General features: G+C 37.8%; 1 protein-coding gene across 1 annotated transcript; it reads left to right on the forward strand.

Moving 5' to 3' along the window:
• The first annotated feature begins 3298 nt into the window (after positions 1–3298).
• On the forward strand, positions 3299–7406 carry LOC140239514 (uncharacterized). Its single transcript, XM_072319345.1, has 5 exons — positions 3299–3386; positions 5008–5076; positions 5777–5875; positions 6466–6536; positions 6999–7406. The coding sequence occupies exons 1-5, from the start codon at positions 3299–3301 to the stop codon at positions 7404–7406; spliced, it is 735 nt and encodes a 244-aa protein (XP_072175446.1).
• The last annotated feature ends 5099 nt before the right edge of the window (positions 7407–12505 follow it).

Consider the following 12505-nt stretch of genomic DNA (forward strand, 5'->3'; position numbering starts at 1 on the left):
CTCCTAGAATAGTATGCTCTGTACTATTATCATAAGTGTTTTCTTGGTATCTCGCAAAAAGTTAAAAGCCCAATTCTCATCTCCACCAATACTGTACCATCCCTTTAATGCCACTCTCTTTTCAGCCCCGCCCATCAACCTGAGAACAAACTGGAGTCTAGAACAGGTGGTGGAAGGGGCTCGGATCGCTATTGAATGCCAAGCAGTGGGTGCTAATCCGCGTCCCGCAAACTTCGTGTACTGGGTCAGAGGCGACAACGGCCGACGCGCGTCGCGGTCCAACAAGCTTGACGCGGTCGGGTCAACCGCAAACGGGAGCTCCAGTGTCCTCGTATTCAGCAATGTCACCCGTAGCGACGCCGGACCGTACAAGTGCGTTGCCGATAACGGGATTGGTGCGGTAGAGTTGTCGTCACGGATTTACGTGGACGTTATCTGTGAGTCAAGCTCTGGTGATACTTACTAACGTGGGTGATCATCGTTCTGTTACAAAACGGTCATATTTCTGATTTTCTATTCGCTAATTGGAATCTCTATACCTCAACCATCGAAATAAATAAATCAATTTTAATAGTCTCTGCTGTTTTTAAGCGGAAGAAATAAACGAACGAATTACCAGAATGAAACATGATGTTATTCGTTCGTTTATTGTTAGTGATTATTGTATAGATTATTTCAATACTGGCGTTATTTTCTTTTGATGATAGAAAGTGCATTGAACCCCAGTAAGAAGGAGCAACATTTTCAAAATTTGTAAAATAATGTTGTAAATATTATCAGTATTTCATCAGTATCAGTATCTTATTAGTATTTCCTCATCTTTGTCACCCTAGACAAACCATCAATCGTAACGAAGCAAGCAGAATACGAATCGTGCAACCTCCAGCACGACAGGGTGAACATCACGTGCATTGCGGAAGGACATCCTCCCCCATCCATCAAATGGACCTATCCAATTACTCCTTTCAACGAAACGGAAGAACGGATACACGGCACTACAACGATCGGTCGGTTGTCGATTGCACTAGATCGATCGCTGAAGCAGACGCTGTCTGAGGTCACGTGCATTGCTTATAACATCCTTGGCAGTGACACAGTGTCAATTGCAATAGACACAAGTGAGTGATGAGCTGAAAGCGTGTTTGGATAAAAGTCTCAGTCTCCCCTTCAAATCCCTTTGTCTTTTCTATCTTTCTTTCTATTCATGTCAAATTAATTATTTTTAGACATGTTTAATGTTCTTCCGGTCTGCCATTCAGAAGAATGACAGACAGCCAGGGAGAGAGAAAGAAAGAGAGAGAGAGAGAGAGAGAGGGGGGGGGGGGAGAATGAAAGTGAAAGAAAGAATAGACTCTCTTTTTTTTCTTCTATTGTTGCGAGCTGCTGCAAAGAGTGACATGTAAGGTCGAACGCTTGCCAGAGAGATGTCATTGTAACTCCTGATGGGTTGTTTGTCTCTCAGTGACAATCGATTATCAACGCGAAAGCGTCACGTACTTAGTATTAACCTCAATGTATGCATACTGCTCTTCAGTGAGTTTCGAATAAAAATCTTTGATGATGTGATCTGTGCTAATCAACGCTTGTAGTAGACTTGGTGTGTACAAGTACAGGAAAAAGATAGAAGGGGTGTTTCTGTATCCAAATCCGCGCTATTCGCAGTGTACCACAACTATCCAACATGATATTGCAATGGCACTGCCAAAACTGCATGCAAACAATATATAAATCAGTCAATCATGGCAGATTGGAGACAGTTAGAGATTTCTCGCTCTTGGAAACATTTTCATGAGAGCGAAAGAAGGACAAGGAGAAGAAGAAGATGATACTGCATTCTAAGAAAAGTAGGTTCGACTTTGAACCTTTGCCATTGTCACAAGGAGCACGTTCACAGGTGTAACTTTGCAGCTTTCAGACCAATGTCACAATGGGAGCACCTTTTAGGGTGCAAATTTGCACGTTTCTGGTCTGAAAGGTGCAAAGTTGCACCTGTAAAGGTGCTCCTATAGCGTGACACTGGCAACGGTGCAAAATTGAACCTACTTTTCCTAGAGCGTGATACCGATAATGATGGATAGATAAAACTAAAGCGAATGACAAGGAAATGGAAGATTTAATAAGTTGTAAATGAACAAATTGATTCAATATGCCGTTACATTAATTCTTTTTCTAATCCAGGTCATCCGATGGTCACAACTGCTATTACATCGACTGCTACAGTCAGAGAGAGTAAGTAACAGACAATCAAAACAACTCCTATTACATGCACATTATAAGACCATTACCATAGATTCTAGGAAAATGAACATGGGAGGGCAGTTAACAATGTCTTCGTATTGTTTCCATGACGTCACATTTTATCTATGTGTCATTCAAAGAAAAAAAAATACTTCAACATAATTAACCCAGGGCTGCAGGATAAACTCTTAAATGCTCCCTTTTTCATTTTGTTACTTGTAGGCAATAGGGTTTCTTGCTTCCTTTCTTTCTTTCTTTTTTTTTTTTTGCTCTGAAGGTAGACCCTGTATAGAGTGTATTCAGTGTGTGTATTCAATTCGTGTGTGTATTCAATGGGAAATAAGCAGCAGTGTAATCTACAAAGGATTGACCTAAGAACCACGTGCATAGTTCAAGTAGTGGTTTAAAGGCATAATTCACCAATTGCAGATAAAACAAGAACCCAGCATCAGTGCTTTAAAATAGTTCTAAAATATGAGTTACGGATAGAAACAACCATTGTAAAAATTTGAATCAGTATTATCGTTGTTAAGTATTGCTAAATACACAGAATGTGAACAATAGTTATAATAAAAATGTTTCCAGACTAAACCGTCTACTGTTGTGGTTTATTACGAAAAATACTGATATCTCCTTATATTTTAGGTTTGATTGCGAAAATGTTACATGGTAGAATGTTTTGTGATACAATAGACCTACACACATGCATCAAATGTGATATCTTGATTTTTTTTTTAAATCACTGCTTCCAAAGGTAAACTGGGCCTTTAAAGCAGCCTCACGGTTAGAGGTGGTTAGTGGCTTGTAGTCAATAATCAATGCTAAGAAGGAATTTTAACCGAACAGAGAGAGTTATTCTATCAAATCCTATTATGCGTTTGGTTTTCATGTATTCTATTTGTAAGTATAGTGATACAACAAATTTTAGACTTGCTCGATATCTAAGAGAAGTAAATTTGATGCTGAAATAATACAAGCTATGTAAGTATGAATATCCCGCCTTCTTTTCACAGGTGAGCCGATGACGAACTTCACCATGCAAGAGTTGGTTCTCTTTGTGATGACATTCTCCGTGTTGGCATTTTTCGTGGGTGCCTTGACGTGGAGAGCGCGTAAGAAACTGAAGAAAGAAAACCCGACCCTGTGCAGTGAGTCACGTGTCACATTTCTCCTTAGCCACTCAAAACTATTCTGCCCTACTCTGGCAAAAGGAAGCAAGTGACATACCATCCGAATATGAGTTATTGATGTTTTCATAATTCACATAATGAGCTCTTCTTCCAGGCCAAATTTCATGCAGAAACACTCGTCCTACTAAGAGATATGTTAGATAAGACATCATGATAGTCCACTGACGTCAGTGTAAATGACAGACACATTTTGCTCTATTACGAGAAATGTCACTTTTGTCCCTTGCTTCCTTTTGCCAAAGTAGGGCAGTATTTTTCCAAAGCTGTCATCATTGTTTGTCTCTCTGCTGCATTTCTTATCATTATTTTGGCTTCATCATTACTTTCATGGCTACAGTCACATACGGCTCTAGAAGGACAAGCTTGGACTTTCATAGGCATTCAGTATGAACATGATGAATGTGTCACGAAGCCATTGGAGCGTTGATTTCATATCGATATCACGTTGCACATTATTGATCGTCTGCTAAATTGTCCTAATTTGTATAATCGTTAAGTTCTTCCGCTCTATTTCTCTCTTTTTTTTTCAATGTCTGAGGGAAATTGTCTCCTTGAACCTGAAATCACTTCTGTGCTGTTCCCATCATAGTCAGTGTTCACATTATGATGCAGCTGGTAATACATTGCACTGGTAACAAGATACAAGATTACAGCTACAAATGATTCGCATATGATAGTGTTTATACAATGATTCAATCTGCTATCCCATCTCGTTTCTCGTAAGCCACGCCCCTTTCCCCTGAACTGCCACGCTTTAAGTATACAGACATGCTATAATTGAGACTGTAAGATTGATCTGTCTGGTGTGCGCTTGGGATGCCTCGTCACAGGGTGATTTTGCTGAGGTGTCTAATAGGTCTTTGGGGAAGATAGATTCGAATGATCCCCCCTCCCCCACCCCCCTCTGTCCTCGATCTCTGGTGTATGTCTGATATGCGGACACAAACATCTCCCACTCCTTTTTGTCCCAATATCCAGAAAACCTCTTACACCATTCAAGATCTGTTCAAAATTTGATTATACTCAACAATGAGTACGGTTTCTTTTGTTGTCGAGCTGAATACTGGCACATTTTCATTTGTGTATGGTATAGGCTACTTGAACAGAATGTCAGACATAAACTTCATTTTTGACCCACTGGTAATTACAACACTAAAAAAAAAAATGTATACAGAGGGTAATATTGAACAGAAGTAGTTATTCACCGGTTTACACTCAAAAGTTTATGAGCTTGATTTTGATGTGCGTCCTGTCATGACACGGTATAACTGTCAACAAAATTCAATTTAAGCCAATGTATTTACGATGGCTGTGATGTGAACAAAGTTCATTCATTTTATCTTATTTCGCTTCAAACAAAACGTGCGACTATAGATGGCAGACCATTTCTGACATAATCCCTATCTATGAGAAAAAAAGAAAACCACGAAAACAGTCAAAATGAAATGTGAAATTGGAAAAGTTGCATAGTATTTCTTTGTTTGTTTATGTTTTTCAGTGCACATCGCACGCTTGCTACTTCACACGTGCTGTTCTAATAACCACTTAATCTTTCACCTTACTCTAAACTCCACTATAGTACGCATCCCGCGACGCGGCCGGGGAAACTATGTTGACATGCGTAGATCTCCGACGCCCGAAGCAGAAGGTATGCCCTCTACTTTTATTACTTTTTAGGTATTTTCGCTAATATCTGTATGGAGGATAACATGACAATTTGTTAGGATAATTAGGCACCATTGGACTTGTGTCGATTATAGACACCCAAAATAGTGTAACAAAACACACACTCTTTTGAATCAAAAAGTAGATGACTAGATGAATAAGAAACTTGGTAAATAGATACGTGGATAAATCAATAGATAGATCAATAGATAAGTAGATACGTATGAATATACATACATAAATAATAATGCAGAAATTTGTCCTGTAGAGGTCACTGTCATATATATATATATATATATATATATATATATATATATATATATATTTATATACGTTGTACTTCCGAATATCACAATTCGTCAAACTCGTTAATATCTGTCCATGTAGACTCTTCTATGTTGAACTGTAATACGCAAACAAACAAACAAACAAACAAACAAACAAAAAGTATTTCACCTTTATCATCCTCACTGGAATGAGAACGCAGTAGTTGGTATTTGTTGCGTTTGCTTGTCCTTCTACAGAAATAGGTAAGACTCAAGAGACGTTCCAAAGCACTCCGGTTTTAAATTTCAATTAAGAAATGGCCAGATTTACACGTGTATATTTCGCTTGACCTTATAATCAAGAGCGTGATACGACTTGATGCGTATATAGGCATATTTCGTTACCTCTTTTAATAGGCGAGGTAAGAACCCATCAACCGCTGCGACTTACCAGAAGTCTGCCTGTAGGGTCTACATTACCCGGTGGCCATCGTGGTTTGTTCTTCACGCAACAAAGTAAGTTTTGTAGTTTTGTAGTTTTGTAGTTTTTTTTTTTTTGGTCAAATCAGCTGCCTTCTCGCTAATTTGCGTCGACGATATCTTCTCCCTTTTTCGCCAACTTATATATTATCCAAATTATTCCTTCCTCTCGGATCACTTCAAGTTTACTATTTTCGGAATTCTTTGTTTCAGGTGAAAAAGATGTTTGACCTCAGACACTGACCTTAACTAGCACTATTTTTTTTCTTTCTGTCCTTTGACCCTCAATCATGGTGTTGTATTTGTCATCTTCAATCCTCCCGTTTCTCTCTCTCTCTCTCTCTCTCTTTTTTTTTTTGGGGGGGGGGTACATTTATGTTCTCTACATTTCAAATCTGTCTATTTGTTGGCGAAGCGCTTCTTTCCCTTTCTCTTTTTGACCCTTCACCTTTCATATTTTCCCCCGAGAATTATCGACTGCAAGCAAGTGAAATAGATTCTTAAAAAGGATTCGAAATGTGAGGTGTAATAAAAAGAAGCGATATCAAATCTATTCATGTATTTCACTCTCTCATCACAACGTCCTTAATACCACCCTCGTCAACGTCAATTATTCTTCTTTTAAGGTGTGGAGAACACATACGACAACATCCCAAGAAGCCGCGCTAGCCCTCCTGTACAACACGCCAGGAGAAGGGTAAGAGAGAATTTAAGCTCTGTCCTCCCTGTAAATGGGATGGTTTGAGTTTGAGGGTTCAAGCCACTTCTTTACTAGACTGCATGCTTCTAAATTTGAAATGACAGAATTTGACTTCTACATCACACCACTCTGTGTATGCATATAGTCTTTGTTGAAAAAAACAACAACCAAACAAACACAATAACCTAGCAATCTTTACCAAGTACATATGCAATGAATCGTGGGAAATTAGAGGTGGTCATAATCTATTGAAATAGAAAGCCATGCCCTGTTCAAATATCCTTATTAAAACTTTGTTTACTTCCTCATTACTTGATGAGATACTTGATTACTTAGGATGAGATTCAAGATCACCTCCACTCTGCTACTGTTATAAGACTGTGTTAATATGTTCGAAATGTTTATTACTGATCTGTCTTCTTTTTTTATCTCACCTTTTCCCTTCTCCTGATTCCGTAGAGAGTACAGTCTGCAGACGATAGTTTTTACGACGTACCTCCAGTTGTGCGAGGATTGGACACAGTCCGGCGAGTCCAGTCGCGGCGACTTCCGGCCATCCCAAGTGAATTCGTTACTTACGACACGAACATCAATGCCCCCGCAAACGGAGAGTCCGAGTCCGAGTTCGAGTCCGAGTCCGAGTTCGAGGAAGCAGACGATGTCATCGTCGAAGCGGAGATAGCGACGACGGAAGCCCCGAGTCCCAACGTCCGTCCTGAAGTCCATCGATCTGCGAGCGAAGGTTCGGACGGGACCAACGCTCCGGTTCCGGTGTCAGATACCAAATACAGCCAATCGGAATCCATCATTCGAGAGAAGCCCAATTATGTGAAGAAATTACAAGTCCGTCGTGTGTTTTCAGTATAGAGTTCTTTGGCATAACGCAATATGTAAATGCGGGAAAGATATGTGTATGCATATTATATTATGTTTATGCTTCGTCTTATTTTTATACAAGCATTCAAATAAAAGAGTAATGATAGTGTATCTCAGTATCTGCAGTATTTTCAATATTATTTGTTATTTTTGCAGGCAAAAAGGTTGGAACTGCAAGTTTTTTTTTTCTTTCCTTTCAGATCATTCTTTGCAGCTGGGTGTTGTCTCTTATGCAAGTGTGTGAAATATTGATATGCTGTAATTTTTCTGTGCGTGTTTCATATATCTCTTCGATTTCTTGACACAATTGATGAATATGAAGAGCTTTATCGCAAAACGACGAAAACAAAACATGAATGAGTTGTAAATCCAATTCAATCCAAATCAGGTCAAGTCTAAAATCGATGTTGCACACCCAGATGGATCAAACAAAATGTGAATCATCACATGAAACAGAAAGGTACGGCTCATCTGCTTAAAGGGGATTAGCAAGGCGATGATTACATTTTTAACGAGTTGTGTGGATTAACTTTTAATGTGTATCTATACATATCATACAATTCTTTCTTTTTCGCACTTTTCTCACTGTTCGGATAACTTCCCTCTCTGTAGACGCAAAATCGAAGAAACGAAACCATAATGTACTACAAATCGGAATGCAAGAGAGAAAAAAAAAATGTGTTCAATGAGAAAACGTCAACCAAACAGTTGTCTACAACGCTCGTCTCAAAATGTGCATTGGGTATACTATATGAACGCACTACACTTCTCACATAGGTGCAATATTGTTAACATTTTTACCAATTCACTTTTTTCTTTTCGACTGGGACAAATTGTCTGACCACAGAAAATAATATGAAATAAGATGGTTTCCTGTAAACAACGTAGCATAGTCATTACTTGTTATAGTCTTTGCGTGCAAAACCCCTTTAGTTATCAAACCTTAAAGGTAATTATCAAGCATTCCATCATAACCTCATTTCTACCCATCAGTATCGTAAGACTTCTTTTTGCAATTACGTCACAAAGAGACATTTTAAAGTTGCGAAACGCATTGCTCATAATAGTACTAATCATTGCTGTGGTCGGGAGAAGGGCTTCTTTTCCCGAAGTTTTCGTGCACAGTTCGCCGCTTGTCTCACGCGATTGGTAAATTACCCAGGCATGTCAGGAGCGTCATATAGAGATATAAAGATTGGTATTGTTATCAATTGTTATTGTTATTGTTCATTTTCCATCTTAGAAGATGGCTGGATAGCCCATTCAGCTATGCTTGAATAAGCTGGTCTTCCATGGGGTCCCGTTGGATGTGAGGTGGGACCACTTCACCGGGTTAAACACCCTGCTCTTTATAATGAATGAATGAAGGGGGATCTTTTACGTGCATGAGTTGTGACTCTCTCATACATGGGACCTCCATTTTAATATAGTGTTTTGCCTCATGCTATAGAGGGGACGGTATGATTACACACAACATTGCTCGATCAGTCCAGACTCGGGTTCGAACACGGGCCCTTAGGATCGTGAGGCAGACGCGCTACCGACTGAGCCAACTCACCGCCCTTATCAGTTAATTAAACAAACAAACAAAAACAGAAAATAGTTCTTTCACCTGAATCCCCCTGAGAACCAGGAGGTATAAACACCTTTCTCCGTGTACGTATCTGCACAATAATACTGATATCTTTAGATGCAATTAACGATAGTACACGCACGTGTTTACATATATATCGTTTATGAATACTATACATGATAGTACTATATACTGTACATAATTTTTGTGCGTGGTGTCTGTGCGTGTTTGCTTGCGTGTGTGCTATCAAATTGGATTTATTTGGACTTCTCTTATATTCAAAGAAGTATCAACAACAACAACAAAAACACTTTTGGTGCAGCGTAATAAATGCCGTATATGCATTACTTTTTTTTTTTTAATTTGAGAAGTCTGCACATTTCTACTCTATCTCAAGTCAATACTTTTTTTAAACACTGACATAAATTTCAGCATCACCATTTCTATGATTACTGTAACTGCTGTCTTGATCACCCCTTTTCACTATGTTCGCCATATTTACCAGCCTTATCTTCGTTTTGTATCTAATACAATTTATAGAAGAGACGACCCAACATTGATTCGAGAAGACAAAGAAAGCCAAAGGAAAGCAACGATAACGAGTTGTTTGTTTGTTTGTGTGTTTTTTTCGTATAGGAATTATAGCTGGCACGGGTCCTTCTTGCTTAAAAAAATTATATGTATAACAACGGACATCAGAGGTTTCTGTTTTAGGGAGATTTAATGATAATTGATGGAAACATTTTACCGAAACCAATCCAGCATGTACCATGTATTACAGACACGAATAAATTCGGTGATATTATTTTCAAGCTACTTGCACTGTATAGAACTGCAGGATTACCAGAGAAGAGCATTAGAGGTTATCAGAAGGTTTTTATGATACATTTTTATAATTTCGATGTAGAGTATTGATGAGAAGAATGTAAATATTGAGTTTTAAACATAGTGTCTTTTTATCACCTGTGTATATTGTGCATTCATCACCAAGAAGTATTCATCTGTATCATTATGTTCATGTATTTTTCATAAGTTGTCAATGTAGCTTGATTACAGAGCAAGTTTCTTGTGGTAGGCCTATACATCTGTAACAATAGTGGGTGTTGATGGCTTTAAAAATGTATTGAAATCAACAAAATGAAGAGTGTCATCCCCAAACAAGATCTCTCGTCATACAGAGATAATCAATTTGAGATTAAAGCTGCTAAAAACAAAGAAAATATTAAAAAAAGATATTTTTCATAACATCAAGAATATTCTTTCTTATGCAACAAGTGAGGTACCATCACTGAAAAGGTTTTATCTGCCCTATCTGATAGATTTATGAATTGTATGGCGCGTAAACCGTTTCTATGAGACAGAAACCCTTCAAATTTTGATACGATTACGATAATATCACCTTAATACGCACGGCATATTCATTATGTCATGAGTATTTACATAATCCATAATTATGCAAATGGGAATAATATACAATGGTATTTCATCATAGTATATAGAGCTAGGATTCTCGTAAAGACATTACAGTGGAGTTATTTCACAATGGTGTAGAATGTGTATCATTTCCCTGAAATACATACGTCATTAGCTGCATCCACAGAAACGGAATAAGAACTTCTGTTTAAAAATTACTTCGACATGCACGCGTTACTACTTTAATATCAACCGTATACTCTTTATATCAACTTGGTTACCACAAAATGAAAGGCAGAAGAAAAGCTACGCGGTGAAGGGAACCGCCCCACAAATCACAGCGTAAGTCCATGTTTTATAAGGTAATGGAATATGATTTTACAATATTAAATATCCATAAGCATTGTAGTGTGTGCAGGCACTTAAATCTTCATCGAAAGAGTTAATAATGAAAAAGTAATAAAGTTACGAAAGTCCTATACTACACTATACTTTCCATCTTGTGACAATGTTGATACTTTGTGTGATGTTATGAATTAATGTAGACGGTCTAATTCCTCGAAGGAAGCTGACTCTTCAGTCAGCTTATCGTGATTTATGTTTCGCATCAAGCAGAAGCTAATTGAGAAGCGTTTCCTGTCATCAATGGCTTTGTGAGATTAAAAGAAAGGAAAAAGAAAAAATGCATAATCTTCGGTCTCCGGAGCCGTAATGACGCGGATCGAAATGGGCTTACGCCTCTGCGTTTGAGAGTACCGATTTATAATGATATCCGGAGAGGTGTAACGAGCCGGGAAGTAATCATCATTTATTTCGGTCAGATAGCCAGCTCGTTTACAGTCTTAAGTGTACGTTTATGAAATAATCTCTCTCATTGACAATGAAATAGACAATTTCTCCTTAATCCATTATTCGCAGTGACGCTTGCAGCGGCAATTCCAATTACCAAATCATAGGCTTAGGAAACGGCAACGACGTAAGGGGCGCTGATTATGACGTAAAGACAAAGCTCTGAGTCATTAGGGAAAATATCCCGAATTCAAATCTCGCCAAGCAGAAACATTCTTGGATACTTCTACATGATCCAGCAATTTAACTTTGTTCCTAACAAAGAAGTGGTGATGAAAACGGTGGGGAATAGAAACAGACCTATAATATACGCAGGAGAAACTGGAAAAAACAAACAAAACACACACACACACACAAAAGCAAAGCAGTATTGGATCTACCTACTCCCCCCCCCCCCCCCCTTTCCCAGACGCCTATATATACATGTTATTATTTTCCAAGATGTGGTTCAGTGGTTTACTTTGATGTAAGGATAAGGTTTAGGGTTATGTTTGGGGGGGAAATTTATGTTTGGCTTATTGTGTATAGATATTTCATGGGAGCAAATGTCGCAGGAGCAAAGGTCGTGGAACCGGTTCGGTGATTCCAGCAGTATAAGAAACTTTACATCTGAAAAATAAAAGTTTGGATAATAAAAGGTTCTAAAGGATACGTAAGGACCTTTCAGTAAACTGACGACATGAAAAGAACTTTAACAAACAATCCATCCAGTAATGTTGGTGTAAATCCATCAAGAACAAACTATTAAGACATGCTTCCCAGTAGTCAACGTCTTCAATGTAAGGCATATCAAGTTGATAAGAAACAAAAAACAACAGCAAAAATGCAACATAATTTCCAGAGCACAATAATACCTGATGAGATACCTTGAGTCGTCATACAACACTGTAAAATCCATTATCGAATTATCAGCACTGCTTTAAGAATGTTATTATTACTAATAATCAATATCTATATCTATACCTATATCATCATATTACACACACATATAATAATAATAATAATAATAATAATAATAATAATAATAATAATAATAATAATAATAATAATAATAATAATAATAATACCACAATATTGATTTAATTATAATAGTCTTTATTATGACATTTTACTTTTTTCAGTTCAGTTTCAGTTTATATCAATCATATAGCAACATAAAAATGTCATATAAAGTAACAAGGGTCAATCATTGGAATTGCAACAGCCTCAATACCTTCAAGTCTGAACTGAAGACTTATCTTTTCCAGCAACTTTG

The sequence above is a fragment of the Diadema setosum genome, chromosome 16 (assembly GCF_964275005.1).
Source record: "Diadema setosum chromosome 16, eeDiaSeto1, whole genome shotgun sequence".
NCBI classification, from domain to species: Eukaryota; Metazoa; Echinodermata; class Echinoidea; order Diadematoida; family Diadematidae; genus Diadema; species Diadema setosum.